The following is a 26,268-nucleotide window of genomic DNA, read 5'->3' as shown; positions in this document are numbered from 1 at the left end:
CAATTGCTTTCCCTGGCCTGATTGGGAACCCCTTCTCCATCTCAATAGGTTGCCCTTCTCTGGACACACTCCATATCATCTCTTCAGGGCACCACTGTTTCCTTGGTACCCAGAACTGAACACAGCTCTCCATAGGAAGTGGCCCAGCTGAGATCAGAGTACAGAGGGACCATTCTGGAAGGGGTGCCCATCCTCCATTAGCATGGCACACTGATGATTCACATTCACCTTGTGATCCATAGACCTCCCAGATCTTTTCCAGAACACCTGTCTCCCACCCGTTTTTCTCATGTTCCCAACTTGGGAAGTTAACTCAATGCACCCAAGTGCAAGAAGTTAGAGCTATCTTTTGTCTTCTTAGGTTTAGCCTAATGCTTTTGGATCTTGACTCGACAGTCCAGTTGTTAGCTAGCTCTCTCACCCAGCTTGGTGTTATCTGTAGAATTAAAAAAACCCTCATCTTCTATCTTAGTATCAATTCTAAAACAGAAGGGTAAGGGCTAGGCAATGGGGGATAAGTGACTTGCCCAGGGTCACACAGCTAGGAAGTTTCTGAGGCCAGATTTGAATCCAGGTCCTCCTGATTCCAAGCCTGCTACTCTATCTGCCCCTCTCTCCTTCATTCTTTTTTAAACTCCTATCTTTTATTTTAGTTTCAATTCTAAGACAGAAGGGCAAGGCCTAGGCAATAGAGGTTAAGTGACTTGCCCAGGGTCACACAGCTAAAGACATGTCTGAAGGCACACTTGAACCCAGGACTTTCTGTCTCTGAGCCACCTAGCTGTGCTCACTCTATAAATCTGATAAGCTTGTCATCCAAGCCTTGATCCAAATCACATTCAAAAACAAGCAAACAAACAAAATAAAGGTGAGATGGAACAAGTCCCTGCAGCACTCCTGCTATACTGACATTAAGCCATTAAAATCTGCTCTTTGAGCCTGGCCATCCACATGTAGAGTTTGGAAGCTCTGAGTTCAAATGTGCCCTCAAAGAATTCCTGGCTCTGTGCCTCTATTTCCCTCTCTGTAAAATGGTAATTATAACAGCAGCCATCTCCGGGGGTTGTGCAGATTGTAAAGCGCCTGGCAAGGACTGCCTAAGCCGTTGTAGTAGTGGTTGTGGGGCCGGAGCCCACCCGCCCCGGCTCCTGTACCGGAGTAGATGTAGTTGGAACAAGGGTGCCTAGGTGGAGAAGGCGGCTGGGGTTAAGAACAGAACTGCAGGACTGCCCGGTGGCCCCCTGGATTTCTTTGCGGGATGCCCCTCCCCCAGCCCCCGATCATGGGGGAGGGCCTTTTTCATCCGGGCTGCTAGGACGCTCTTGACCTCTAGGGGGCGATAGTGGGAACGGGGTGTGGAAAAAGACGAAGAGCATCCCAGTGAAGTAGCCCTGGGTCTCGGTGGTGAGGTGGGAGTAGACCACGTGCCTTCCTCCCTACCCGCCCGCCTGTCCGCCCAGCCCAATACTGCGGACAGCCACCACTTCTGCCCTCCTGTGGTCCGTGGTCCTGCTTGTGGTCCTGGTGGTCCAAGAGAGCAACGGTTACCAGTAAGTGCACGGAGTCTGGCTTCTCCCTGCCTTCCAGGGAGAGCCTAGAGGTATTGCCATGGGTCTGCGCTCCAGACCCGGAGGCGGAGAGAGAGTCAATAGCCAAAGGTGGACTGGGACCACTCTCCCCAGTATGAAAGGGAAGACTCTCGAACTCCTGGACCCTGGTCCCTTCCCCCTCTCCTCCTTCTCCCCCGCCCCCCCAGCTTCCTTCTCATCTTCTTCCCCTTTCTCCCTCCCCTTCGTAGTCCTCCTTTCCCCCCCTTCCCCCCCATCGTCCTCCTCCTCCTCCTCGTTCTCCCCCTCCCCCCTCCTTGTAGTCCCACTCCTCCTCGCCCTCCCCCCTCCTCGTGGTTCTTCTCCCCTCCTCATTTTCCTCCTTAAAGTCCTCCTCCCCCCTTCTCCTCCCCGTCGTCCTCCTTCCTCCCCTTCTGGTCCTAGTCCTCCTATTCCTCTTCCTCCTCTCCTTCCTCCTAATAGTCCTCCCCCTCTTCTTCCTCCTTCCTCTCTCCCCCTCCTTCTCCTAATCCTCTTCCTCCCCCCTCCTCTTCCTCTTCCTCTTCCTCCTCTTAGTCCTCGTCCTCCTCCTCCCTCCCTCCCTCTCCTGATCCTCCTAAAATCCTCTTCCTTCTACTCCCTCTTAAAACTCGTGTTTTCCCCCAATTACATGTGAGAAGTTCCCAGCATTTTTCAAAGGCTACTGAGTCTCTGCTTCTTTATCTGCACCCTCCCTCCCAGCATCGACCCCCTTGAGATGGTAAGCAATGTCATGTAGATTTTACATGCACACTCATGTAAAACATTTTCCCATGTTAATCTTTTTGGGCAAGGAAACTCAAATAGAACAAACGTTAAAGTGAAAAAAGTTTGCTTTGGTCTGGACTCCCTCAGTCCTTTTGCTCTGGAAGTAGCTGACCCCTTCTTCTTATCGTGCGCCTTTGGGATCATTTGGGATCACTGTATTGCTGAGAAGAGCTGTTATTCCAGCCGGTCATTGTAAAGGTTTCCCGACACTGCGTGCAATGTTCTGGTTCTGCTAAGTTCACTCTGCTTCAGTTCGTGGAAGTCATTCCAGGTTTTGAAAAGAGCTACTTTCAATATTTGTGCACATATAGGTCCTCCCCGCCTTTTTAAACCTTTGGGATGGATACAAGCCTAGCAATGGTATTACCGGCCAAAGACTAGGTGACTCTTATAGCTCTTTGGGCATAGGTCCAAATGACTCGCCTCAGTGGTTGAACCAGCTCACAACTCCCCCAACAATGCATTTGTGTCCCCGCTTTCCTATATCTCCTCTGCATTTTGTCATTTTCCTTTTCTCCCCGAATAGCCAATTGGATCTATGCGGAGGGGGTACCGCAGAGTTGTTTTAAATTTGCATTTCTCTTATTAATAGTAATTTAGAGCATTTTTGCCTGACTGTAGAGAACGTTGATTACTTTGCCTAAGAACTGTCTGTTCATATCCTTTGATCACTTATTAATTGGGGAATGACTTGTATTCTTATATATTCAATTCCTTTTTCTATGTATTTGAGAAATGAAGCCTTTATAGAGAGACTTGTGAAAACATTTTGCACCATTCTGGTATCCTATTTCCCCATTTAGGTTCTGACCACCACCTCCCCCAATTTTTCCTCTTTTCTATCAGCCCCAACCCCCTTCTTTTACTCCCTTCCCCTCCTATTTTCCTGTTGGTTAGTTTTCTATACCCAAAGGATTGTGTGTTTTTCCCTCATTGAGCTGTTTGTGATGAGAATAAGGTTCACATGTTCTCTTCCCCACCTCCTTCATCTCCCCCCCCCCACTGTAAAAGCTCTTTCATGCCTCTTTTATGAGAAATAATTTGCCCCATTCTATTTTTCCCTTCCTCCTTCCAAATGCACTCTTCTTTCTCCCACTTTAATTTAATTTTTTTTAAAGCCTTACCTTCCGTCTTGGAGTCAATACTGTGTATTGCCTCCAAGGCAGAAGAGTGGTAAGGGCTAGGCAATGGGGTTTAAGGGACTTGCCCAGGGCCACACAGCTGGGAAGTGTCTGAGGCCAGATTTGAACCTAGGACCTCCCATTTCTAGGCCTGGCTCTCTATCCACTGAGCGACCCAGCTGCCCCTTTAATTTAATTTTTTTACATCGTCCCAGTATATTCAACTCACACCCTTGCTCCCTGTCTCGGTACACTCCTTCTAATGGCCCTAATAATGACAAAGTTCTTTGGTGTTACAAGAATCATCTTGCCATGTAGGTATATACACATTTAACCTTATTGAACATCTTTTGGTTTCTCTTTCCTGTTTATTATTCTCTTGTTATGAGTGAAATTTTCCTTTCAGTTCTGGTCACCAGGAATGTTTGAAACCCTATTTCATTGCATATCCATTATTTCCCCTGAAGCATTCCCCAAATGCTCACATTTGGTGGGTAAGTGATTATTGGTTGAAGTCCTAGCTCCTTTGGCCTCTGGAATATCATTTTCCAGGCCCTCAGATACTTTAATGTACAAGTTGCTAAGTCTTGTGTTGTCTGCTTGCAGTCAGTTTTTTCTCCTTGATCTGGGAGTTTTGGAATTTGGCTATAATATTTCTGGAGGTTATCCTTTTGAGATCTCTTTCAGGAGGTGATTGGTGGATTCTTACAATTTCTGTTTTACTCTCTGGTTCTAGAATGTCAGGGAAGTTTTCTTTGATGATTCTTGAAAATTCATGTCTAAGTTCTTTTTTCTGATCATGGTTTTCAGGTAGTCTAATAATTCTTTTTTTTAAACCCTTACCTTTCACCTTAGAATCAATATTATATGTTGCTTCTAAGGCAGAAGTGTGGTAAGGGCTGGGCAATGGGGGTTAAATTACTTTCCCAGGGTCACGCAGCTAGGAAGTTTTTGAGGTCATATTTGAACCCAAGACTCCCTGCCTAGCTCTCCATCCACTGAGCTACTCAGCTGTCCCCAGTCCAATAATTCTTAAATTGTGTCTCCTGGATTTATTTTCCAGGTCAACTGTTTCCCCCATGTGATAGTTCACATATTCTTCTAATTTTCATTCTTTTGACTTTGTTTGATTGTTCTTGATTTCCCATGGAAAATTGGTCATTTGACCAATTCTAATTTTTAAGGTATGATTTTCTTGAGTGAGCATTTGTACATATTCCATTTGATCAATTCTACTTTGTAAAGAGTTCTTTTTTTCAGTGAATGTTTGTCCATCTTTTTCCAAAGGGCCAATTCTGTCTTTCAAGAAGTTTTTCTCTTCAGTGCATGTTTTGTATATCTTTTCCCTTTTGCCCAATTCTGCTTTTTAAGGGGTCCTTTCCTTCTTTGGGTTTTTATCCCTCTTTTAGCCTATTCTGTTTTTTTAAAGTATTCGTTTCTTCAGGATGTTTTTGTGACTCCTTTACCAAGCTGTTCACTCTTCTGTCATGATGTTCTCATTTCACCCTCATTTCTTTTCCTAATGTTTCTTCTACCTCTCTTACTTGATTTTTTAAATTCGTTTTGAGCTCCTCCAGTACTTCTTTTTGGGCTTGAGTGCAGCAGTACTGACTTTGTCTGTCTGTCTGTCGTCTTCTGAGTTTGAGCCTACCCTGTCACCAAAATAACTTTCTCTGTTGGGTTTCTTTTTTGTTGTTTGCTCATTTGCCTGCCTTTTTACGTTTAGTTTTAAAAAACTGTCCAGGTTGGGCTCTGTAACTGGGGTGAAGGGAGTGCTTTCCAAGCCTCAGATTCTTTGTGCAGCTGCCTTTAGAGCTGGCCCTTTCTGTTTTCAGTCCCCCCCCCACCCTGGGGTGGTATGATGTAAGGAGAGGGATATTTAATAGTCTCTCCTGGCCTCACTTCTATCTAGTCTGGGAGGGACCCCAAGTGCTCTTTTACCCCTTGGAACTGTGATCAGGGTCCCCTGCTCCCCTGTGGCTACAAGTGCTGGTATATATATATCTATATGTATGTATGTATGTATGTATGTATGCATCTATATCTATATACATGCTGGTTCTCCTCCTCTCTCTGTGACTGCTGCAGGATTGAGACCTGGTTCTGCATCCAGGCAGTGAGACAAAAGTCTTGCACTCAGAGCCCCCAAAGAGACTCCTGTAGTCTCCTTCTGAGCAGTTGTCCAGCTTTCCCTTACCGTCCGTGGCCCAGAGCTCTGGAAGCCTTGGCTGCTGCTTCAGCTGCCTTGGTGGGATCTGCCGTGGAGTATTGCACCCCCACCCACCCACCCAGTGTACTAGATCCCTGGTGTGGGCCTTCTGAGTTGTTTTGGACTGAAAAATTACTTCACGTTGTCCTTTTGTGGGATATGCTGGCTGCTCCAGAATTTGTTTTGAGGCCTCCCATCATTGATTTTAGGAGACTAATTTGGTAGAAATCAGAGGGATCCCCGTACCTTCTCTGCTCTCTTAGCTCCGCCACTCCTGCACTCCACACCTCCTTTTTTTAAAGTTGGCAAAACACTTATTAAAGATGAAACAGGGGTAGCTCAGTGGATTGAGAGCCAAGTCTAGAGACAGGAAGGCCTGGGTTCCAAAGCAGCTTCAGATACTTGCTAGCTGTGTGACCCTGGCCAAGTCACTTGCCCCTCATTACCTAGCCCTTACCTCTCCTCTGCCTTAGAACCAATACACAGTTTGATTCTAAGCCAGAAGGTGAGGATTAAAAAAAGATGGAATGGGATTTTTGAGCCAACGAGTGTTCAGAGAAGACAGGCTTTGGAAAAAATAGAACCTGGCTTGGCTAGCCCCGTGCCAGTACCAGGTCCAGGGAAAGATGCGATTGAGAATCACCTCTGTCTTCGGGGGGGGTGAGATGGAGACCGTGGAATGAGTTACTTTGTCAAAAGTTGTGCCCGGGCCAATAACACCTGGAGAATTCAAGCTTGTGGTTCTGAATGGCTGTATGGAGATGGGATGGGAGAAGGGGCTGCTCTCGTTCTTCTCTCCCTTTTTGCAGGAGGGGTTATATTTCATTAATGGAAATAAAAAGGTTTCCTATCCTTCCAGCCTAGACATATTTCCTCCTCGTTCAGCTCAAGGCTGTCTCCTGACGGGGCACCAGGGTCTTGTAGACTCTCCCATCTTTGCTTGGATGTTGATGATAGAAGATGGACCTGTTAAAGGCTGGATAAAGGTAGATAGATGGCTTGAGAGAACGGCCCGAGACTGGGGTGCTCATGGAGCTGGTTTGGCCCCAACACTTGCTTTCACAGGCCTGATCTCATTACCTAGTGAGCCCAGGGGTTGCCCTCCAGCTTGGGGGATGGCAGATGGTTTTGAAGGGCAACAGACACTGGAAGGTTTGATGACTGGGTAGCAGGAACTTGGCATCCAGCTGTGCTGGGCCTCCATGGCCCTTTCCGAGGTGGAGCAGATTCTGGAGGCAGGCTGCCTTTCCCAGACAGGGGACTCCTGCTGGGGAGCAGTGTCTGGCTGTCAGGTTTGGGAATGCCAATAGGTATGGGCAGCCAACTAGGCCTGATAGCTAGGGCTGATGCTGAAAGGTACTTGGGGTAAGTTGTAGGGCAAGAAGATGGCTTCCTCCTCTTTCTGTCCTTCTCCTCTCCTCCTCCTCCTTTCCTCCTCCTCCTCTTCTCCTCCTCCTCCTCCTCTCAAAGACAGATCTTGGCCATGACCTTGATGATTATCCACAGACTGAGCTACAAAGAAACATTTCCTTCCTCCATGTCCTGTTTGTGAAGGCCTTAGCCCCGTGCCTGGCACATTGTAGGCCCCTAAGAAGTTATTATTCCCTTCCATGAGCTCTGTGTGTGGGTGGAGTCTGATCTCAAAGATCATCCTCTCCAGGCTCGCCAGAGTTTCCTAGAGATTTCTCCTCCCATTATCTGAGCTTGGTTGACCATTTTCTCCAGGCAGTAAGGGGTAAGAGACGTCTCTTCCTAAAATGAAATTGTATTTTTGAAGAGCTTCGCACTGTACCTGGTACATAGTAGGCCTAGAATGAACATCACTCCTTTCCCATGTGGGCTCCTCTCAGAGATTGACTTTGCTCGTTCTCCCCAGGACTTCTCTCAGACTGACTCTGGCCATCTTCTCTTGTGCGTCTAAAACTCTACCAAGACTCTCCATGCCAGAGGCTCTCCAGTCCTACCTTCTCTGACTGTTTCCTTGAGAGACCCACATTTGGGTGGTCATCTGTGAGTATCTGACTTTCTTTGCCTCCCATTTGCCACTGGGCCAGTATCTCAAAGGCTTATCCTCTCAGACTAACGTCCTTCCCGGGCCTGAGCTCTCTGGAAGCAGCTCTTCCAAGAGATAGACCCACCTGTTCTCTCCAAATCCGAGGCCTCAAGGGGGAATCTTCTCCCAGAGAATTGGGCTTTCTAGGCCAGAACCCCCGAGAGGCAGCTCCTCCTGTTCCGATGACAATTTAATATTTGTGAAGCACTTAGTCCAGTATGTGTTATATCGTAGACCCATAATAAATGATTATTACCTTCCCAGAACTATTCACAAGGACTCCTCTCAGAGACTGGCCTTGATTGTTTTTTCTGGGACTGAATTCCCGAATGGTGTCTCCTACCAGACTGGTCTTGATCATTTGCCCTCAGCCATTTAGAACTGTGTACTCAGAGAGTCTCCCAGTCTGAGGCCCTCCAGCCACATTTTCTACCTTGACTGTTTCCTTCCCAGTCCCACTTTTGAGTTCTTGCCTGTGACTATATCTGGATCCGATCTCTTATTCTCCTCTGGATCATTATCTCAAAGCGCCTTCCTCCCAGATGATATTAGACCCTTGTCCCTACATCTGAGCTCTCCAGAATTTCCTCCTCCCAGAGCTCAATCTTGACATTTGCACCAGTCCCATGCTCCCTAGGGGCATCTCCTCTTAGACCGAGTCTGAACATGTCCCCAGGGACCATATTCTCCTCCTAGACTGAGCTTCATTGGCCCCAATGTTCCTAGATCCCAATCTGAGGCTCTTGTTATGCTCCAGCTTTTTCCTCATACCAGGTCCTGAAAGGTCAGAGTCTCTCGGGTCTCTAGACATTGCTTCTCCTTGATCTTTTCCCCCAGGACTGTGTTACCTGGAGAATTCTCCCATCAGGTTAACATTGGCCCCAAGTCGAGGCCTCCCTTCTCACCTGACTTCTTGAGGCATCTACATTTGAGCTGTTTCCTGTGAGTATTATTTTCCCCCTTGTCTCCTCTTCTCCACTTCACCGCTATCTCAAATGTTTTTCCTTCCAGTCTAACCTTGACCATTTTTTCTAGGCCTGAGCTGCCAAGAGGAGGCTCTTCCACAGAACCACTCCATAGTAAGAGCACTGGCTAGTTAAGACTGCTCACGAGACTCTCAGAGGGTTGGTAGTGAGCATTTCTCCATCTGGCTGGATTCACCCAGTACCAGCAGCCAGTTTTGAGCCTGAACTGACTTTCTCAAGAGTCCGTGTGTCGACTGACCCACGGTGAGATCCCGGCAGAGCAGCAGAATCGCCACCTTGGACATCACGATGAGCTGGAGCCTGGCGCTGCCGCCCACTGCTCCGGTGCCCTCTGCCAGCAAATACGGAGACCGCTACATTCCCTCTCGGGTGGCCGCCAACTGGGAAGTGCACTTCCACAGCAAAGATGAGTCTGAGTTATCTTCTGGGCCAAAGCAGAAAACAGAAGACTCCAACTCTGGCAAGAACAGAAGTAGTCTCGTCTACTCCACCGCGTTGAAGAACGAGCTGCTGGGAGCTCGGATACAGAAGGCCCCAAGCCTGGAGTCAGAGGAGAACCAAAGCCCACAGCCTTGTGGACCAACCAAAAGGAATCTTTTCACCTACTCTCCTAACACCTTCCGCTGGAGACCCGAGATAGGCAGTGAGATGTCAGCCTATGCTATGTCACCCATCAGCAAGAGCAGTCAGACCTTACTAACCACTGTGCAGAGAGAGGCCAGAATCATTCCCAAAAGCCCCTTCAGAATCCTCGAGGCTCCTGAACTCAGTGACGACTTCTACTTGAACCTGCTGGATTGGTCTCGCCACAACATTGTTGCCGTGGGCCTGGGCAGTACTGTTTTCCTGTGGAGTGCCACTACCAGCCAGGTCACGGAACTGTGTGACCTCGCTCAGGAAGATGATGCTGTGACCTCTGTGAGTTGGACTGAACGTGGGACCTTGTTAGCTGTTGGCACACAGAAAGGTGTTGTGCAGATCTGGGATGCAGATGCGGAGAAGAGAGTGGCCACAATGGAGGGCCACTCGGGCAGGGTCAGCTCATTGGCCTGGAATGGGAGCCAGATTTCTTCTGGGAGCAGAGACCGAAGGATCAACCAGAGAGATATCCGGGCTTACCCCCTGCAGTCTCAGCGCTGGCTGCAAGGCCACAAGCAGGAGGTGTGTGGGCTGAAGTGGTCCACAGATCACCGGCTGCTGGCCTCAGGTGGCAACGACAACAGGCTGCTGCTCTGGAATTGCTACAGTTTAAAGCCCGTCCAGAAGTACACTGCTCACAAGGCAGCTGTGAAGGCCATCGCCTGGTCTCCCCATCAGCACCGCCTCTTAGCATCCGGTGGTGGTTCAGCCGACCGCTGCATTCGATTCTGGAACACGCTGACGGGGCAGCCCCTCCAGCATGTCGATACTGGCTCCCAAGTGTGCAACCTGGCCTGGTCCAAGCAGGACAATGAGCTAGTCAGCACCCATGGTTACTCAGAAAACCAGATCGTCATCTGGAAATACCCATCTATGACCCAAGTGGCCAAACTCACGGGACATTTATACCGAGTCCTGTACCTGGCCGTGTCTCCTGATGGACAGACCATAGTGACCGGGGCCGGAGACAAGAGCCTGAGGTTCTGGAATGTTTTCCGGAAAGCCTGTGCCCAGAAGGAGTCTGCATCTGTCCTCAGTCTCTTCACTAGAATCCGGTAACCTCCCAGCCTCCACTCCAGGACCACTGCATCCTTCGGCTCAAGGAAGGAAAAGGACCGTCTTGAATTAGGATGCTGGGAATCCCAAAGAAGGGCCGAAAGGAAAGGGATGGGGCAGCAGCTGGACCTGGAGAAACTTTTCAGTTTATTGGGAAGGTTTTGGAATTAGATTGGGGTGCTGAGGAGTTAAGCATCTCCTTCACTGTGGGCAGACTGAAGTGGGTCAAAATGGGTGGGGGATCAAGGATGGGGGTTTGGGGGGGGGACATCTCCATTTCACCCACAGACAGAAGCACTGTGTCCGGGACCAGAGAAACTCCCCAACGGGCTTTCCCCTTCTGCTCCCTGATCTCTGGGGAGATGCCAAAAACCTTTTTTGTTTGTCCTCCTGTCCTCAAGGGGGGAAGGGGAGAGAGGGGTCCGGGGGCTGCAGGCTGTGTGTTCCCTCCTCCCCAGCCTAGCCCCCCTTCCCCCTTCATTCCTGGAAGCTGAAGCCCCCCCTCCCTGGGCAGCCCTATCCCAGGAGGGAGAAGAGGGGCTTAGAGGACTGTGGCCCAAGGCTTGCAGTGGGGACTTGGCCTTTCCAGCCTAGCAGGTGACAGACCAAGTGGGCCAGGTCCCAGGGGAGCAAACTGCCTTGTGGGTGTCCTCCCATGCGGGCCAGGCACTGGTGACCATAAACCCCAAAGGCCAGAGAGCAGGGTTCTGCCTCGGTGGGGCTGATGTGCAGAGGCCAGGGCTCTTGGCTAAACAAGATGGGGATGCTCAGGATGGCGGGGTGGGGGACGGGTTGTTTCCAGCCTGAGGATTTCACTGGAGTTCCAGTCAAGTGTGTGAGTTTGGATGGAAACACTGAGAATGGGACCCCCCTCCAGGCACCTTTGTCCCTTCTAGGGATGTTTTGGTTCTAAGAGAAGAATCCTGGCTCCACCCTGGCTCAAGAGAAGCCTGGCACTGCTGAGAGGTGGATGGGGGTGGGGGACGATAGAAGGGGGGAGGACTGGGCTTTTGGGGGGGGCTTTTGTTTCATTTTTTTTCAGAGATGAGGAAGTAATAAATGGTTTTTTTTCCAAAACCAAAGCCAAGAAGTTATTTCATATTTTCATGCGGTAGAGCAAGAGAAAGGGTAACAAACTGGGCATCAGGATTCTAGCTGCCTAACGAAGGTCTTAAACAGATCAAAGACTCTGGGGGAAACATTTTTATTTTATAGGATGAAATCTTAAACCTCTTCTGTTATACTGGGCAAGTGGTTTAATAAAGGACACAGCATTGGGGACCCTTGGAGACGGGACGTCGTGGGGGGGCTCCCATGGGCATGCTTTGGCTGATTTTTTGTTTCCTGTGTTGAAAATCAACCCATAATTTCAAACATTCACCTCAGAAAAGTGTGAGGAGGATTTGAGTGACGAAATAACTAGCCCCATCTCCAGGAGAATGCTGGCAAATGGCCAAGGAACAGGTTATTTTATTTTGTGACTTTAAAATCTCTTTACCAGAAAAAAAAATTAAAAAATAAACAAAATAAAGTTTAAAATACTTCTTGATCAGAAAAAATAAAAATAAGAAACTTTACCAAAAAATTAAAATTAAAAAATATTTTACCAAAAATATTAAAATGAAAAATATATCTTTACCAGAAAAAATAAAATTAAAAAATAGACAAAATATTTTACTAAAAAGATATTTACCAGAAACTTTTAAAATAAAAAAGAAAATTTTTTACGGAAGAGATTAAAATTAAAAGTCTATTTTTACCAGAAAAAAATTTTAAATGGAAAAAAAAATTGATATCCTTACCAAAAAAATTAAAATGAAAAAAAAATGATTATTTAAAAAACCAAATGTGGTGAACTGGCTGCTGAGAAATTGATTCCTGTGGGATGGTGGCCTCCTTTTCCTCCAGTTAGGTGTGGGAGGAAATTCTGTTTCTCACTCATCCTTACTCTCACTTGTCTAGTCCTTCCCCAGCCTTGGGAGGGGTTGGTGAAGCTTGCTAGGGGAAGTTCATCTGAATACCCTGGCTCTGTAGGGGGAGGGAGAAAGGATGTGTGCAAATGCATACATACTTTTGTGTTGAGGAGTTTTTTCTACCTTAAAACCAATTCTTGCCTTTCCCTGGGCCCTGACTCTGTTTAGCTAAAGGAAATGGACAAATTCAGAGAAAAATCCGTAAAACGGGACTCTGGTATTGTGTCGGGGTTTTTTGCTTTTGTGGTGTGTGTGCAAAGCTTGTGTGCATGCCCAGATCTTTGAGGATGGGAGCTAGGAGATGCCTGTGTGCCTAGGTCTTGTTTCACTGATTGTACAAAGCAATTGAATGTCCAAAGTCAATGAAATTCAACTCGCAAAAGAAAGCAAAAGCAGTGGAAGCTTCCATTTTCCTTGTGTACTTTTGATGTTACTCTGTTACACTGTTTGAAAGTGGTTTGGGAAAGACTAGTGCATTTCTTCCCCCAGAGGGGAAGCTTATTTCACCTGTTCTATTGTAAGGTGGAGAGTAGAAGTGGATGGAAGAGAAAGTTGTTCATGTAAAGTGATGGAACTATTATTAAAGCGGCTTACATTCTGAAAGTTGAGTTTGTGTGATTATCTTTACTTTTTCATTTTAAAACATCTGAACTTAAATACTCAAAAAATAACATTTCCAAGCACACAGCAGAACACAAAAGGATTTTCTGTGAAATCATGAATCTCCGTTTCAACTGCTTCCTTTGGTAAAGTATAGTATATCGTGTATGTATAAAATATTTGTATAGAGTATATATTTACAAATATATCATTCTACACTGCGCGTTCAAAACTTCTGGGCTGCCTTCTGGTCTTTTCTGCACACACTTAAAGATGTTTTTAGTGGCCCTCTTGTTTTTTTGGTGTCATTACTGCCCACCTCCACTCATTCCTCCCCCCACCCCCCAGGACCACCCTGCTCTCCACATCTAGTGAAAGAAAAAACAGCACATGAATTCACATAGTTGCCTCCTCCAAAAATGTGTGGTTTTGCCCCTTGTGTCCTTTTGGGATACATCATAGGTCATTGAAAAACGTCATGGGTCACTGCATTGATCAGAGTTCCTAAGGCATCGTTGTCCCTGAATTAATTGTTCCCCTGGTCCTGTTCTCTTCAATCTGTGCCACTTCCTATGTAATAATCTCTTTGGTCATTACTTACAGCACAATAATATTCTATTGTACCACAATTTGTTCAGCCATTCCCCAGTTATCTAAGAGGAAATCTAAGGTATCTCCTTAGATTCTAGTTTGTTCTTTTCTCTTTTTCCCTTTAATCATACCTTTCTGGATCAAAAAATGTATTTTCTTTGTGACTCTTCTTTCCCCAGAATTATACTTCATATCAGGCCTCACTTCCTATCCCCACCTTGTTTCCCTATTGCTTTTGATATAGTGTTATGACAGATCCCTGTGTGTCTGTTCCACTCTCTTGTCTGTTTTCAGATCAAAAGTGATGTTTATCTGATGCCCATTCTTCTGACTCCTTCTGTGTTGGTTTATTTTTCTCATTTACTTCAATTATGAGAAATAGCAAATTCCATCCCTTCTTCCTCCTCTCTACATTTGTAGCTTCCTCCTCTTTCCCCTCTTTAAAACCCCTCAGCACAGAACCAATCCACATCCCCAGAGTCCTCTGTTATACTCTCATAACTCCCTCAGTGCCTTTGAAGGCATTAAGGCTCTGGTTTTATTTTCATCCTGTTGGAATGTCATCATTCAGCTCCTTCCAATTGCTCCAATAAATTTCCCTTTCTAGTTTCCCTGGACTCTTGTGTTTGCATTTCAGAATTCCCACTAAGCTTTAGTCTTTTCATCAGGAGTGTTTGACAATCCTTTATTCCATTAAAGATCCTGTGTATTATACTCAGCATCACAGGGAGGGTTATCCTTGGTGGTCAGCCTAGATATTTTTCCTTTGGGAATATTGTATTCCATGTTTCCTCTCATTTTTGGTAAAAGCTGCTATCTCTTGCATGATGCTCACTGTAGCACCTGGCTCCTTGAGTTGCATCTTTCTTCATCCTTAAAATATTTTTGTTGACATAAGAGCACTGGATTTTGGTTTTGCTATTTCTAGGACTTTTTCTTTTAGGAAGTAAAGGATGGATTCTTTCAATATTTATTTTGCACCCTGGTTCTAACAGACGTAGATTGTCTTCATTTGTGATTTCTTGAAATATGGTGTTAGCTTGAAAAAAATCATTGTTTTTCAGAGTTGAGTGGTTTTTAAATGTTCTCTTCTTGGTTTGTTTCCCAGGCCATTTAAAAAATCATCTCTTACATTTTCTTATGTTATTTTTTAAACATTTTACTTTCTTCTAATATTTCTTGTTGCCTCGTGGAGTGATTCTTTTTAGTTTTGTTCGATTTGTGTTTGCGGGAGTCCATTTTTCAGTATTGCAAGATACAGCACAGAACCAGTGAGGTACTTGAAGGATGTCATCAAGGAAGTGGGTGATAGGAAGAACAGATAGTCTGGCCACAGAGCGAGGGTGAGGAATAGCAGGCAGACAGACTCAGTGCTTCTCTGGTGCCCCTTTCATGTCAGGAGAAAGTGAGGAAGGTCTGCCTATTTACCCACTATTTGTCTATTCTACCTACCTGTCTATTCTAGCATTTTCTGTCTATTCTATCCTATTTCTCTCTACCTATTTATCTTATCTATCACTGTCGGTCAGTTCTATCTATTCTATGTTTGTCTGTCCATCTACCTGTATCTGTTTATCTGTCTATTCTATCTATGCTATCTCTCTTTGTATATCTTTCTGTATCATTGCTTCTCTCTTCCATCTATCTTATCTATTGTTATCTATATATCCAATCCATCTATCTATCTTGTCTCTCCTATCATTCTCTGTCTCTTCTATATATCTGTCCATCCATTTATCTATCTATTAATCTATGTATGTGTTTATGTATCCGTATATTTATCCTATTGGCTATCCACCTGCTTGTCATCTGTCTCTGTTCAGGTCTCTCTCTCTGTACCTCTCTGTCAGGCTGTCTCTATCCTATTTCTCTCTGGCACTCTACTTTGGTTGTTTGTCTCTCTTCTATCTATCTATCTATCTATCTATCTATCTATCTATCTATCTATCTATCTATCTATCTATCCGTCTATCTGTCTGTGTATCTCTGTCTATATCTGTCTGTCTCTAATTTTTCTTGTCCTGTGGAAACAGATGCAGTTGTTCCATCTCTGTACATAATTCCATTTTTAGCCATTCTTTGAGAGTTAGTAGGCACTGGAAAAAGGGCCCAAGCCCAAGTCTTGGGAATCATTTGACTATCCTACAGCTTGTGAATCATGTGATCAGACTAGTGTACCTTTTTGCTAAGCATTTGGGGAGTTTTTTTCTTTGTTTTCTTCTCTTTTCTCCTGTAATTTCATTCTTTAGTTCATCTATTATTCAACCTTGAGGTGATGTGGAAATGCTAGTTCTCCTAGAGCTGTACTGTATGCCCATGCCCCTGAATTTGTCAGTGCCCATCTTGTCTTCACAATTAATTGCTCTGACTTTTTTGAGATTATTGGTTCTTTTAATGTTGCCTTTTGCTTTTCTTCTGCCAGAGGTTCCTCCACTTCACTATTTTATATGTGTTATATACATCTGCCAGATCTATTATGAAACCCCCCCCAATAAAACTCACTAGCCAGATTTTTTAAATGGAGTACATGTTGAAGAGTTTCTCTAAATCCACAAAGGAGAGATTATTTCTGTTTTGGGAGCTTTAAATCCAGACCTACATTCATTCCAAAGTGTTCTATTGAGTTCTCACTTCACCTTTGAACCAGGCTGCTATTCCTAGTAGTTTCCATTCTCTTGGAAGTTCACAGATTTCTGTATTTCCTCAGTCACTGGTTCATTTTCCTTGTTCTTACAGTATTAATTTTTTTTTTAAACCTGGTTCTAAGGCAGAAGAGCAGTAAGGGCTAGGCAACGGGGGTCAGATAATTTGCCCAGGGTCACACAGCTGGGAAGTGACTGAGGTCACATTTGAACCCAGGATCTTCTGTCTCTAGGCCTGGCTCTCAATCCACTGAGCCACCCTGCTGTGCCCCTTACAGTAATTTTTAATAACTTTTTGTAATCTTTTTGGAGACTGAGTGCACTCAGCAATACACAAGGACTAGTTAAATTAAAATGCTAGATCCACCCCCAGAGAAAGAACTGGTGGAATCAGATGCAGATCAAAGCAGATCATTTTCCACAAGAATTTATTTATGGTTTTATTTGGGGGTATTCTCTTACAACAATGACAAATATGGACATATGTTTTGCACACTACTACATGTATAATCCAGATCAAATTACTTTGCATCTTTGAGGAGGGGAGGGAAGGGAGGGAGACAATTTGGATTTTATAATTTTGGAAAGTGTATTTTGAAAATTGTTATTACATATAACTGGGAAAAATAAAATATCTTTGAATAAATAAAGGAAATAAAAAAGATTAAATACACACCTCTTCTACCTAGCTAAAGGATTCTCTGCTTTTACTCTATACAAGAAATTTCCTCTTATAATGATAAATTCACTAGTTTTTTCACCTTATAGTGAATCCCCCATCATTCACCTTCTGACTTCTCTTCCTTTGCTGATCTCACAAGGCTGGGCTCTAAGAGCTACTTCAGCCTCCTGATGCATTGGGGGATTTAGGGTACATCAATCTGGGTTCCTGAACTTAGTGGCTTGTAAGGTGAACAGGACAGGTGGAAACTTTTTTTTTTGCTTTAGTCCAACCTCAGCCACATGTATTAGTCCTCTGCCTCATTTCAGCCCTTAGCTTTCATTTCCTTCTTTATCTGGGCTGAATCAGTACTTTCCTTCCTTCCTTCCTTCCTTCCTTCCTTCCTTCCTTCCTTCCTTCCTTCCTTCCTTCCTTCCTTCCTTCCTTCCTTCCTTCCTTCCTTCCTTCCTTCCTTCCTTCCTTCCTTCCTTCCTTCCTTCCTTCCTTCCCAATTTTTTATTTTATTTTAATTAATTTTATTTAAAATTTTTTATTTAGAATATTTTTTCTATGGTTACATGATTTATGATTCACCCTCCCCACTTTCTCTTCCCCCCTCCCAAAGCCAACAGGCAGTTCCACTGGGTTATACCTGTATCGTTGTTCAAAACCTATTATTTGCAGTAGAGTGTGAATCAGTACTTTTCTCAGCATGAGAGGGTAGAGGATGTACCAGAAAGAATCTGTGCAGCCTATTGGGACCTAGCCAAAGGCTTGTCCCAGGTAGAAGGTAGTCTCCCCTCCTTCTTTCTTGTGACTTGATGGTCAGTATCTGATGCTTATGGTCGAGTGGAAGAAGGGTAGGGCTTATAGTATGCCAGCAAAGTCTCTATAGCAGAAGAGGTTTCCAAATTGTGCCTTAGGCACAATCCCAGAGGTCAATTTGTTCATCTTTTCTTAGAACATACAATCATTCAACTCAGGGCAGATAATGAATAATCATTCAAGTCTCAATGTTTCTACTCAGAATTAGTTTTATCTCTTTGTTCTTTCTTCAATGAAAACTGGAAACATTTTGCACCAAATCCACGGATTTTAGAAACTTAGTTTGCCAACTCCCAGGGAAAATTGTTTCAAGAGAGAGGAGCTTCTGCTTATCCTGTTTTACATAGAAGTCTTTGTGTTTATTATTCATTTCATTTGTTCACTATCTAATCCTTTTGGCATTTATTTAAATTAAGTTAAATAACTATACTTGCTTATGGTAAAGGAGATTTCTCTAGTTCATCAAAAATGATATCTAATGAATTGGACTGCAGTCCTGACTTAATTAATGAATGAAAAAGCATTACAAATTCATTGATGAAAAATGAACTCCCCCATTAGTTCATGATAAAGCTTGGGTTTATTAAATTAAGTATAGAACAGTGCCCCAAGTGGTAAGCTGAGCTTGGGTGAACAACCAGGGAGTATGGTCAGATCCCAGGACCCATTACTTGTTACAATATGTTTCTACCAATCTTCTTTGGGTGCACTCTGTTCTTGGTTATTACTCATAAGGTCATGCTCCAGAAATCAAAATCCTGTTCTCAGGATTGGAGCCTGTCCACATCCTTTTGGATCCCGACCTTGTCATTCCACAGGTTAGTTTTGTCTCCTTGCTTGGGGTCATCTCTATGGGACCATGGGGTTAGGAATGGGAAGAGACCATCGGTGGTTGAAAACAGGTTTGACTGGTGGGGCCGTGGCCCTTCAATGGCGGCAGGGAAATCTCTTATTAGTGTCTAACGAGATTCTAATGTCTTTGTCTAAAACTCTATCTAAGTTGGAGACTTGAGGGAGTTTCTTTGGGTTTTGCGCTGGGGTGTTCATTCTGTTACGTGCCGGAGTCACCAGCCTCCCTTGGAGCTGGGAGCTGTGGGGGATGCCCACCGACATACACTGTTCTGTCTTCCCCCTTAGTATCTGATCTCTTTCTGTGCCTGCTGTCCCCGTGAGTCAGGGTCACTCCTCAGGGAAGACTCCTTCCCTTCTGCCCTGCAGTGTTGGACACAAGGCTTCATCTAATGCCAGCTGCTTGTGGAGAGGGGCTTCCTGCAGTTAAACAACTGGGACAAAGTGGTCTTCAGATGGACTGAAATCTTTTGGGGTTCAGTCGAATGCTCTAGCCAGCCATGTCAAACTCAAATAGATTCCTGAGGGCCACCTGTTAACTTTGACAACCATAAATGAACATTATTTGTGCTGTAATGAATTCTTATTTTTTATTTAAATATTTCTTATCACATTTTATGCTGCTGGAGGGACACCTTTACTCTGTCCTACCAATGAAAGGTCCTGACAGTGTCAAAGGGGTCCCAGAATCATGGTTTATGAGATGAACATTTCCTTAGAGATCAGCTGTTTCCCTTGTTTTACAAAGAATATAACTGAGGCCCAGAGGGGGAAAGGGACTTACTTAAGGACACAGGCATAGAAGGTGTCATGGCATAGACTTGAATTCTGACCCTTTGGCTCCAAACCACCCTTTATTACTCCTCTTGGACTCCTCTTACCTCTCTTCATGTGTGGGAGATTCTGATACTTGAATCTCAGTGCCTGACTAGGAAATGCTCGTTGGATTAGTGGTCTCTCCCCTTTCCTTTTAAATTGTGGATTTTTAGGAATTTTCTACTCCACTCCCCCCTCCAAGGGCCAACAGTCTTGGTCCAAGGAGTCATGGATTAAGAGTAAAAAGGGACCCTGGAAATGATCTAATCTAAGGTGCTCCAAATGGATTTTTTTAGCTTTACAGAATTACAATATTTGAGCCTTCCCCAAAGGGTGAAGCAGTTTTCATCTTTAACACCTTAAATTATTCAACTACAGTGAGAACACCTATTACAATTTGAAATCTCTAAAGCCAAGATCTGTGCTTATAATAATTTTTACAGAATTTACAGAAGAAAACTTTGTTTTCTTCCAAATTTTACAAAACCAAATCAGACAAGCATTTCCATATTCAAAGAAAAAGAAGACTGCCTGGAACTGAAATCACAAACATCTTCTATGTTTTGCTTACTTTTCTTCATATAAATAATAATAATAATTCATAAGAAATCCCATCCACAAGCTTCTTAGCCCTTCCCCAGCCTCCCCACACCACAGAAGGAAGGTATCTGTACATATAATTTAAGTCTTTCCTCTTTTCACCTTTCAGCTCACTCTGGAGGTGGCAATCAAAGTTTATTCTTCCAGCATTCGTTCTGTAGCTGAGTATAATGTTCTCTTGGTTCTGCTCCTTTCACTGTTCATTGTCTTGCGACTGGAGTTCTTTTCAAGTTGTTTTTTAATTATCCTGTTCATTATTTCTTACAGCACAGTGGTATTCCATCACAATTACATACCACAATTTATTTAGCCATTTCCTAATTGATGGGCATCCTCTCAGTTTCCAAATATTTGCCACCCCAAAGAGAGCTGCTAAAAATATTTTGGAGCATATGGGCTCATTGCCTTTTCCCCTGATCTCTTTGGGAAACAGACCCAGCAATGGTATTGGTAATTGGTAATGATATAATACCATTTTAAGGGTATAGACAGAATTCCAATTTGCTCTCCAAATTGTTGAATTAGTTCCCACTCCACCAACAATGCATTTGTGTCCCCACTTTTCCACATCCCCTCCAACATTTGTCATTTTGCCCTTTTATAATTTTATCTGGTCTGATGGGGGTGAGAGGATATTTCAGAATAATTTTGGTTGGTATTTCCTACCAGAGTAGTGATTTACAGCATTTTTGTCCACCTACATATTACTTTGATTTCTTCATCTGAAATTATCTTTTGCCCATTTATCAAATTAAAATTATCAATTTAAAATCAAATACTGACTGAAAAAATATTTACCCCGAGAGTACTGTGGTCATTCAAAAATCCTCCCTAGACCTTTTCAGATAGAAATTACCATTGAATTTCTGCTACACAGCAGGGGGGAAATGGGAACAGAACCTTTCCTAGAACATTTAAAATGAGGGAATGGAAAGGCCATTTTTACTGTGGAGGCACCATTCTGGAGCATTACACTTTCTATCACTGTGGAGCCTTTCTCCCCATTTGCCAGATAGAATGGAGGTGCTCCATAATGATTTCAGGACACAAGCAAGATAGGGCAGACCCAAAGCAGTCCATAAACACAGAACCTTTGTGAAAAATCAGCCCCAACTCCCCGAATATGATTTCAACACAATTTCTCCATAATCTGTGTTCATTTTATTTCTCAAAATAAATAGTGGGAACCCTGGGACAGGCCAATAAAGGCCATAGGACACACCAAAAGGCAATTTTATCATTTTTTTTAAATGGGGGGAGCTGAAAGAATGCCCTGAACTGGTCTCCTGTGAACACTCAATGGAAAATGTCTTTTAAAAGTGCCTTTTTGAAGGGGTGGCTGGGTGGCTCAGTGGATTGAGAGCCAGGTCTAGAGATGGGAGGTCCTGGGTTCAAATATGGCCTCAGACACTTCCCAGCTGGGTGACCCTGGGCAAGTCACTTAACCCTCATTGCCTAGCCCTTACCACTCTTCAGCCTTAGAACCAATATACAGTATTGATTCAAAGATGGGAGATGAGGGTTTTCTAAAAAAAAAATTAAGCCTTTTCACAAGTGATGAACAAGGGGCGCTACATCCCGGACTAAGGGGATCTACTGTTTTAGGGGATCCCGGAGCCCTCTCTTCCCACCCTATCTGTCCCTCACCCGCCAGACGAGCTCATGTCTGGTCACACTTGCTGACTGGCGTCAATTTGGACCTGGGATGCCCATCTGAGTTCTTCCAAGTCCTCCTAACCCTGAGCATAGTTGGAGCCCACCTGCGTTTGAAAGTTCTACCCTTGTGACCTTTAAACTAGATCTCTCCATTTTGCAAAGAGGGAAACTGAGGCTCAGGGAGGGGCTAAGGTTACTCGGGAAGGCACCACAGGAAGTAATGGGGTTGACCTGCACTCAGACTTGGGTCTTTCCTCTCAGCTCATTGGAAGTTGAGACTGTTACTCAGCCCTCTCCACCCCTCCCCCCTCCCCCAGCCCACTGTTGTCGCGGTCGCGCCTCTTCCGTTGGGCGGGTCCCTATAAAAGGAGGATCTCCATCCGCCTACCGAGGCACACCCTGAGGGAGAGTGACGCAGTCAGAAGCTTCGTGGCCTCCTCAGTCCAGAGGACAGGCCCAACCGCCGGGGCTACTGCCTCGACGACCCTAGAGGTCAGGCCAGAGACAGGAGGAGGTGAGAGTCGGCCCTCGGCCGTCTAGCTAGCCAGGCTGGCCATCCGGACCACTGATTTCTCTCTGTCTCCTCAGGTGAGAGCCGGCGGTCCAGCCAACGGATCCAGTCAGCCGATCCAGCCAACTGATCCTGTCAGCCGGTCCAACCGTCTGTCCAACCAGCCGGTCCAGCCGTCTGTCCAGTCGGCCGGCCCAGCCTCCTGTCCGCCAGCCGGTCGGTCGGGGAAACCGAAGCCGCCAGCCCTTGCAGCCCAAGGCGGTGACAGCGGGGGGTACCGTCCAGGGGAGCAGGCGCGCAGCGTGAAGGGAGGTGCCTTAGGCCCGAGTCAGTGCTTCAATGGCTGACTCCCGTTTCGAGGGTGACAGGGAGGAGGAGTTCAGGGGATTGCCCACTATCCAAGAGGGGGAGCCCGTGCTGACCTTCAGGGGCCCCAAAATGCGCCGGGGTGAGTGTGTCCTAGTGGACAGTGAGGATAGGAAAGTCCGTTACCTGATCCGCTACCAGAGGGCAGGCCTGGGCCCCATGGGGGAGGAGAGGGTGGCTTTCGGGGAAGTGCCGGAGCCCGCGGAAGAAGGGGCCCAAGAGATGGAGATCGAGTCTGAGGGGGAGACAGGGCCCGGGCTTGAGGGGGGGCCCGAGAAAGAGGGCGGGGCGGGGGCTAAGGAGAGGGAGGATGAGCCCCCACCCGAAGCCGAGGAAGAGGCTGAAGTGGAGCCCATGATCGAGGCGGTTCCCAGTAACCTGGAGGCGGGAGCCAGCCGCAGCCCCAGCCCAAAGCGCCGCCGTCGCAGCAGCCCCAGCCCCAGCCAGCGCCGCAGCCCCAGCCGGAGCCGCAGCAGCACCAGTAGCACCCTCAGCCTCCTGGAGGACGACGACGACGACGACGACGACGACGACGACGACAACGGCGAAGAGGGCGAGGACTTTGAGGAGCCCATGATGCCCAGCGAGGAGGAGTTCTCCACCGAGTCCTCCAACCTGGGAGCGGGCTATGGCGGGGCTTCGGGCCCCGTCACCAGCCGCCAGTCAGGCACCCCTAGGTTCCAGCTCTCCCGTGAGCAGCTCTGCTCCATTGTGGTCATCGGGGGGTGGGAATATGAGTGGGTCCCCGAGAATCGCCTGTTGCGCTATTCTGCTGTCCAAGTGCAGCTGGACAGCGATGCCGCCCTCCAGATGGCTGCCAAGAGAGAGCAGCAAGAAGACTGCCCCGTCAGCTCCACAGGGGGCAGCACCTCCCTCGCCGCCACTGTCACCGGACCCCCAGCTTTTGGGCCTCCGCCTAGTAAGAGGGGCCGTCGGGGGAGGGGTTGGGGCAGGGGGAGATTGCGCAGCCTCAGGCGTCGGTCCCAGGGAGGGAGAGGGGCTGGAGGTGATTCTCGGCGGGTGGTTCACGTCAACCTGCCCAAGGCCCTGAAGCCCCTGCTGGTGCAGGACTGGGAGCTGGTAATCTTTGGGAAAAAGCTTTTCACCCTGCCTGCTCGGAAGACGGTAGATGCCATCCTGACCGAGTATGCCTCCTTCCAAGAAAGCCTGGCCACCCCGGCCAGGAAGAATGCGGTCAATGAGCTGATGGCTATGATCAAAGAATACTTTGATATGGTGCTGGGGACCCAGCTCCTCTACAATTTCGAAAGGCCTCAGTACACTGAGATCCTGGTTAGCCAGCCCACTGCCCAAATGTCCCAGATCTATGGGGGGGCCCACCTGCTGCGCCTCTTCCCGCAGATGGCCTCTCTGCTGTCCCTCTCCCTTCTGGGGGAGAACAGCCTCGGGGTGCTGCTGACCCATCTCCAGGATTTCCTAGAATATCTGGCCACCAACCCCTCCCTGTTGTTCATTGATCCCACCGATTACCAGGTGGCCACTGAAGAGTACCAGCAATTAGCTGGGTAAGGGCTTGGGGGAGGCCTCGGCTCCTGGCCACATGCTTGTGGCAACCTACAGGAGCATGTCTAGTGGGTAGATCGGTCCCTGCCTAGCCCAAAGCATCCGTTGGTTTGTTGTTCTTGCATTATTTTCTGGTTGATGTTGATTCTCTGAAATGTCTGAGGAAGCATCTTCTCTCCTTACCGAGCAGGAACTAATGTTCCCAGTGACGGACATAGAGACTGACCCACCATGTAGAACTGGTCCCTGGTTCCCTGTCCAGATGATCTTCACTTGTGTCTGATGAATTTTGCTTTCTGATGGTTCCCTGCCTTTAAGCTCAGCCCTTATTGCAGATTGTTAATGGGAAGGTGTCCTGTCTTTAGCTGAGTGGGGTGGCGGTGGGGCTTATCTGGTACAGGGGCTGCCCCTCTGCTCCTTCTTGGGACGGGACCACGTAGGTTATCTTCTCTCCATGTCATCTCTATGCCCTGATTACTGACCTGCTCTGCTATTTGCCAGTCAATCCAACATGTCCACCTGCAAATGACAAAAACCACACTTGTCTGTAGTGAGAGATTCTAAGAAAGCTCCTTGTTCAGAACTGTTTAACTTGTTGAAAATATATTGATCTCGCATGCAAAAACCAGTGTGTGTGTCTGTGTTTTTGATCATTCTCGGAATTCCAGGAGATGCTGGCGTTCTACCCAGCTTCCAGTCACTTTACACACGAATGGGCTTTGCTTTTGCCCTAGAAGAGGGAAGGGTTCGGAAATGGGGAGGGGATTGGGGGGCACCCTCATTCCTTCAGGGTTACAGCCACAGCCCCTCAACTGATGCCAGCCATCAAGAAATCGAGGTAAACTGGGGATTTCCTTCTGGCTGGGAAGGAGGAGGGCCCCTGGGATCTGGCAGGACTACTCAGCCTTGCTTCTGCCTCAGGGCTGCCAGAGATCCCAGCAGGGGGGCCAACATCAGCCCTCCAGTTAGTCACCTCCTGTTCTCACCCCTAGTGGAAAGGGGCTCCCTTTGGGGACCCCATGAGTTGGGAGGAATCAGGGATGAACTGCCCATAATTTGAGTAGGGCCCAGGAATAACGATGTCTTCACTGCCAGTGGCCAGCCTTTAAAACAAGACAAGCTATTGCAGAATACAAAACAAACCCACAGAAATCATCAGCATGTCTCTATAGTTCCCATCAAACCCAGCAGCACAAGTTAGGAGAAGAAACTGCATTTAAACTCACTCTGGACAATAGAAAAGATTTGGGATGACAACACATGTATTGCTTGTCAGCTCCAGGAGAGGGGAGGGAGAGAAAATGAATTGTGGAACCATAGAAAAACATTTGAAAATAAAAAAATACTTGGGGATCCATCTGCCAAGAAAAAAGAGAAGCGGGATATTTAGGAGGTGAAGGCTGTAGCAATTTGTAGATATTTCTTTATTCTGTGCTTTCTCATCACTACCTGAATAGATACATGTTTTGTCCTCCCTAAATTCTCCTCATTTGCACTCTCCGAAAAACCAAAGAATATTTTACAAAAGTATTCTTTGAGGGCAGGAATTTGAGTCCTGCCGTAGCCCCAGGACCTAGTCCAGTGTCTGGTGTAAAAGAAGCGGCTGATGATGTCTGAAGACTTGAATCTAACTGGATTTAGAACAAGGTACAGGTGTAAGCAGAGCCCTAATGATATACCTTAACAACTACTCCAAAGTAGCCTTCTGGTCCGACAAAATGGAAACGAAAAAAAGCTTCAAACAGGCACATTTTCATAGGGAAAATGACGAGGTTAGCTATCCCCCCCGGGATTCAAAGGAGTCACCACAGTGTGTTCAAGACCACCATTTCATCACTTGCTCTTATTGTGGGTCCATCACATACATGTAGGCCCCCTTTGTGCACCCCCCATATCCTAGTACCAGCTCATGCAAGTGACCCTGACACCTGGAGGGGTCTCAGGCACCCACCAGTACCAGTGCCCATTGAGAAATCAGCCCCTGACTCATAGAACCTTGATTTACCCCAACACTTAGCAAAATGCTTGGAATGTAGAGGAAGCTTGTGGACTCATCGCTTAGTTTAGTGCCTGTCACATAGTACTGCCCCATGGTAGGCACTTAATAAAGATTTCTTTTCTTTCTTACCGAATGAATGCCTACCATTGAAGACCTGAGTTCAAGTCCTACTGCTGATTCATCTTAGCGGTATGGCCTCAGGTAAGTCACTCCAGCTTTCAGTGCCCCAACTCCCTC

At 46.3% G+C, this 26,268-nt stretch overlaps 2 protein-coding genes across 5 annotated transcripts; both read left to right on the top strand.

Moving 5' to 3' along the window:
* The first annotated feature begins 1,365 nt into the window (after positions 1 to 1,365).
* LOC100017278 (fizzy-related protein homolog) lies at positions 1,366 to 12,994 on the top strand. 3 transcript variants are annotated; one of them, XM_056809809.1, is made up of 4 exons: positions 1,366 to 1,550; positions 7,561 to 7,694; positions 8,575 to 8,679; positions 8,773 to 12,994. In XM_056809809.1, the coding sequence occupies exon 4, from the start codon at positions 9,012 to 9,014 to the stop codon at positions 10,419 to 10,421; it is 1,410 nt and encodes a 469-aa protein (XP_056665787.1). In that variant the 5' UTR covers positions 1,366 to 1,550; positions 7,561 to 7,694; positions 8,575 to 8,679; positions 8,773 to 9,011; the 3' UTR covers positions 10,422 to 12,994. The 3 variants fall into 3 exon arrangements, with proteins under 3 accessions (XP_056665787.1, XP_056665789.1, XP_056665788.1); XM_056809810.1 differs by lacking the exon at positions 1,366 to 1,550 and adding an exon at positions 7,141 to 7,419; XM_056809811.1 differs by lacking the exon at positions 7,561 to 7,694.
* Positions 12,995 to 19,191: 6,197 nt separating this feature from the next.
* LOC130453545 (RNA polymerase-associated protein CTR9 homolog) lies at positions 19,192 to 24,657 on the top strand. 2 transcript variants are annotated; one of them, XM_056809813.1, is made up of 3 exons: positions 19,192 to 22,123; positions 22,220 to 23,427; positions 24,223 to 24,657. In XM_056809813.1, the coding sequence occupies exons 2-3, from the start codon at positions 22,482 to 22,484 to the stop codon at positions 24,255 to 24,257; spliced, it is 981 nt and encodes a 326-aa protein (XP_056665791.1). In that variant the 5' UTR covers positions 19,192 to 22,123; positions 22,220 to 22,481; the 3' UTR covers positions 24,258 to 24,657. The 2 variants fall into 2 exon arrangements, with proteins under 2 accessions (XP_056665791.1, XP_056665790.1); XM_056809812.1 differs by having other exon boundaries at positions 19,192 to 22,145.
* Positions 24,658 to 26,268: the final 1,611 nt, after the last annotated feature.

This window comes from Monodelphis domestica, chromosome X (assembly GCF_027887165.1).
Source record: "Monodelphis domestica isolate mMonDom1 chromosome X, mMonDom1.pri, whole genome shotgun sequence".
Lineage (NCBI taxonomy): Eukaryota > Metazoa > Chordata > Mammalia > Didelphimorphia > Didelphidae > Monodelphis > Monodelphis domestica.
This window is presented reverse-complemented; position numbering and strand designations above follow the sequence as displayed.

Coding starts and splice junctions, on each gene's coding strand:
- LOC100017278 (XM_056809811.1), top strand. CDS start 9,012: ATGAGCTGGAGCCTGGCGCTGCCGCCCACTGCTCCGGTGCCCTCTGCC.
- LOC130453545 (XM_056809813.1), top strand. CDS start 22,482: ATGGCTGACTCCCGTTTCGAGGGTGACAGGGAGGAGGAGTTCAGGGGA. Junction 23,428..24,222: donor AGCTTTTGGGCCTCCGCCTA/GTAAGAGGGGCC, acceptor CTTACCGAGCAG/GAACTAATGTTCCCAGTGAC.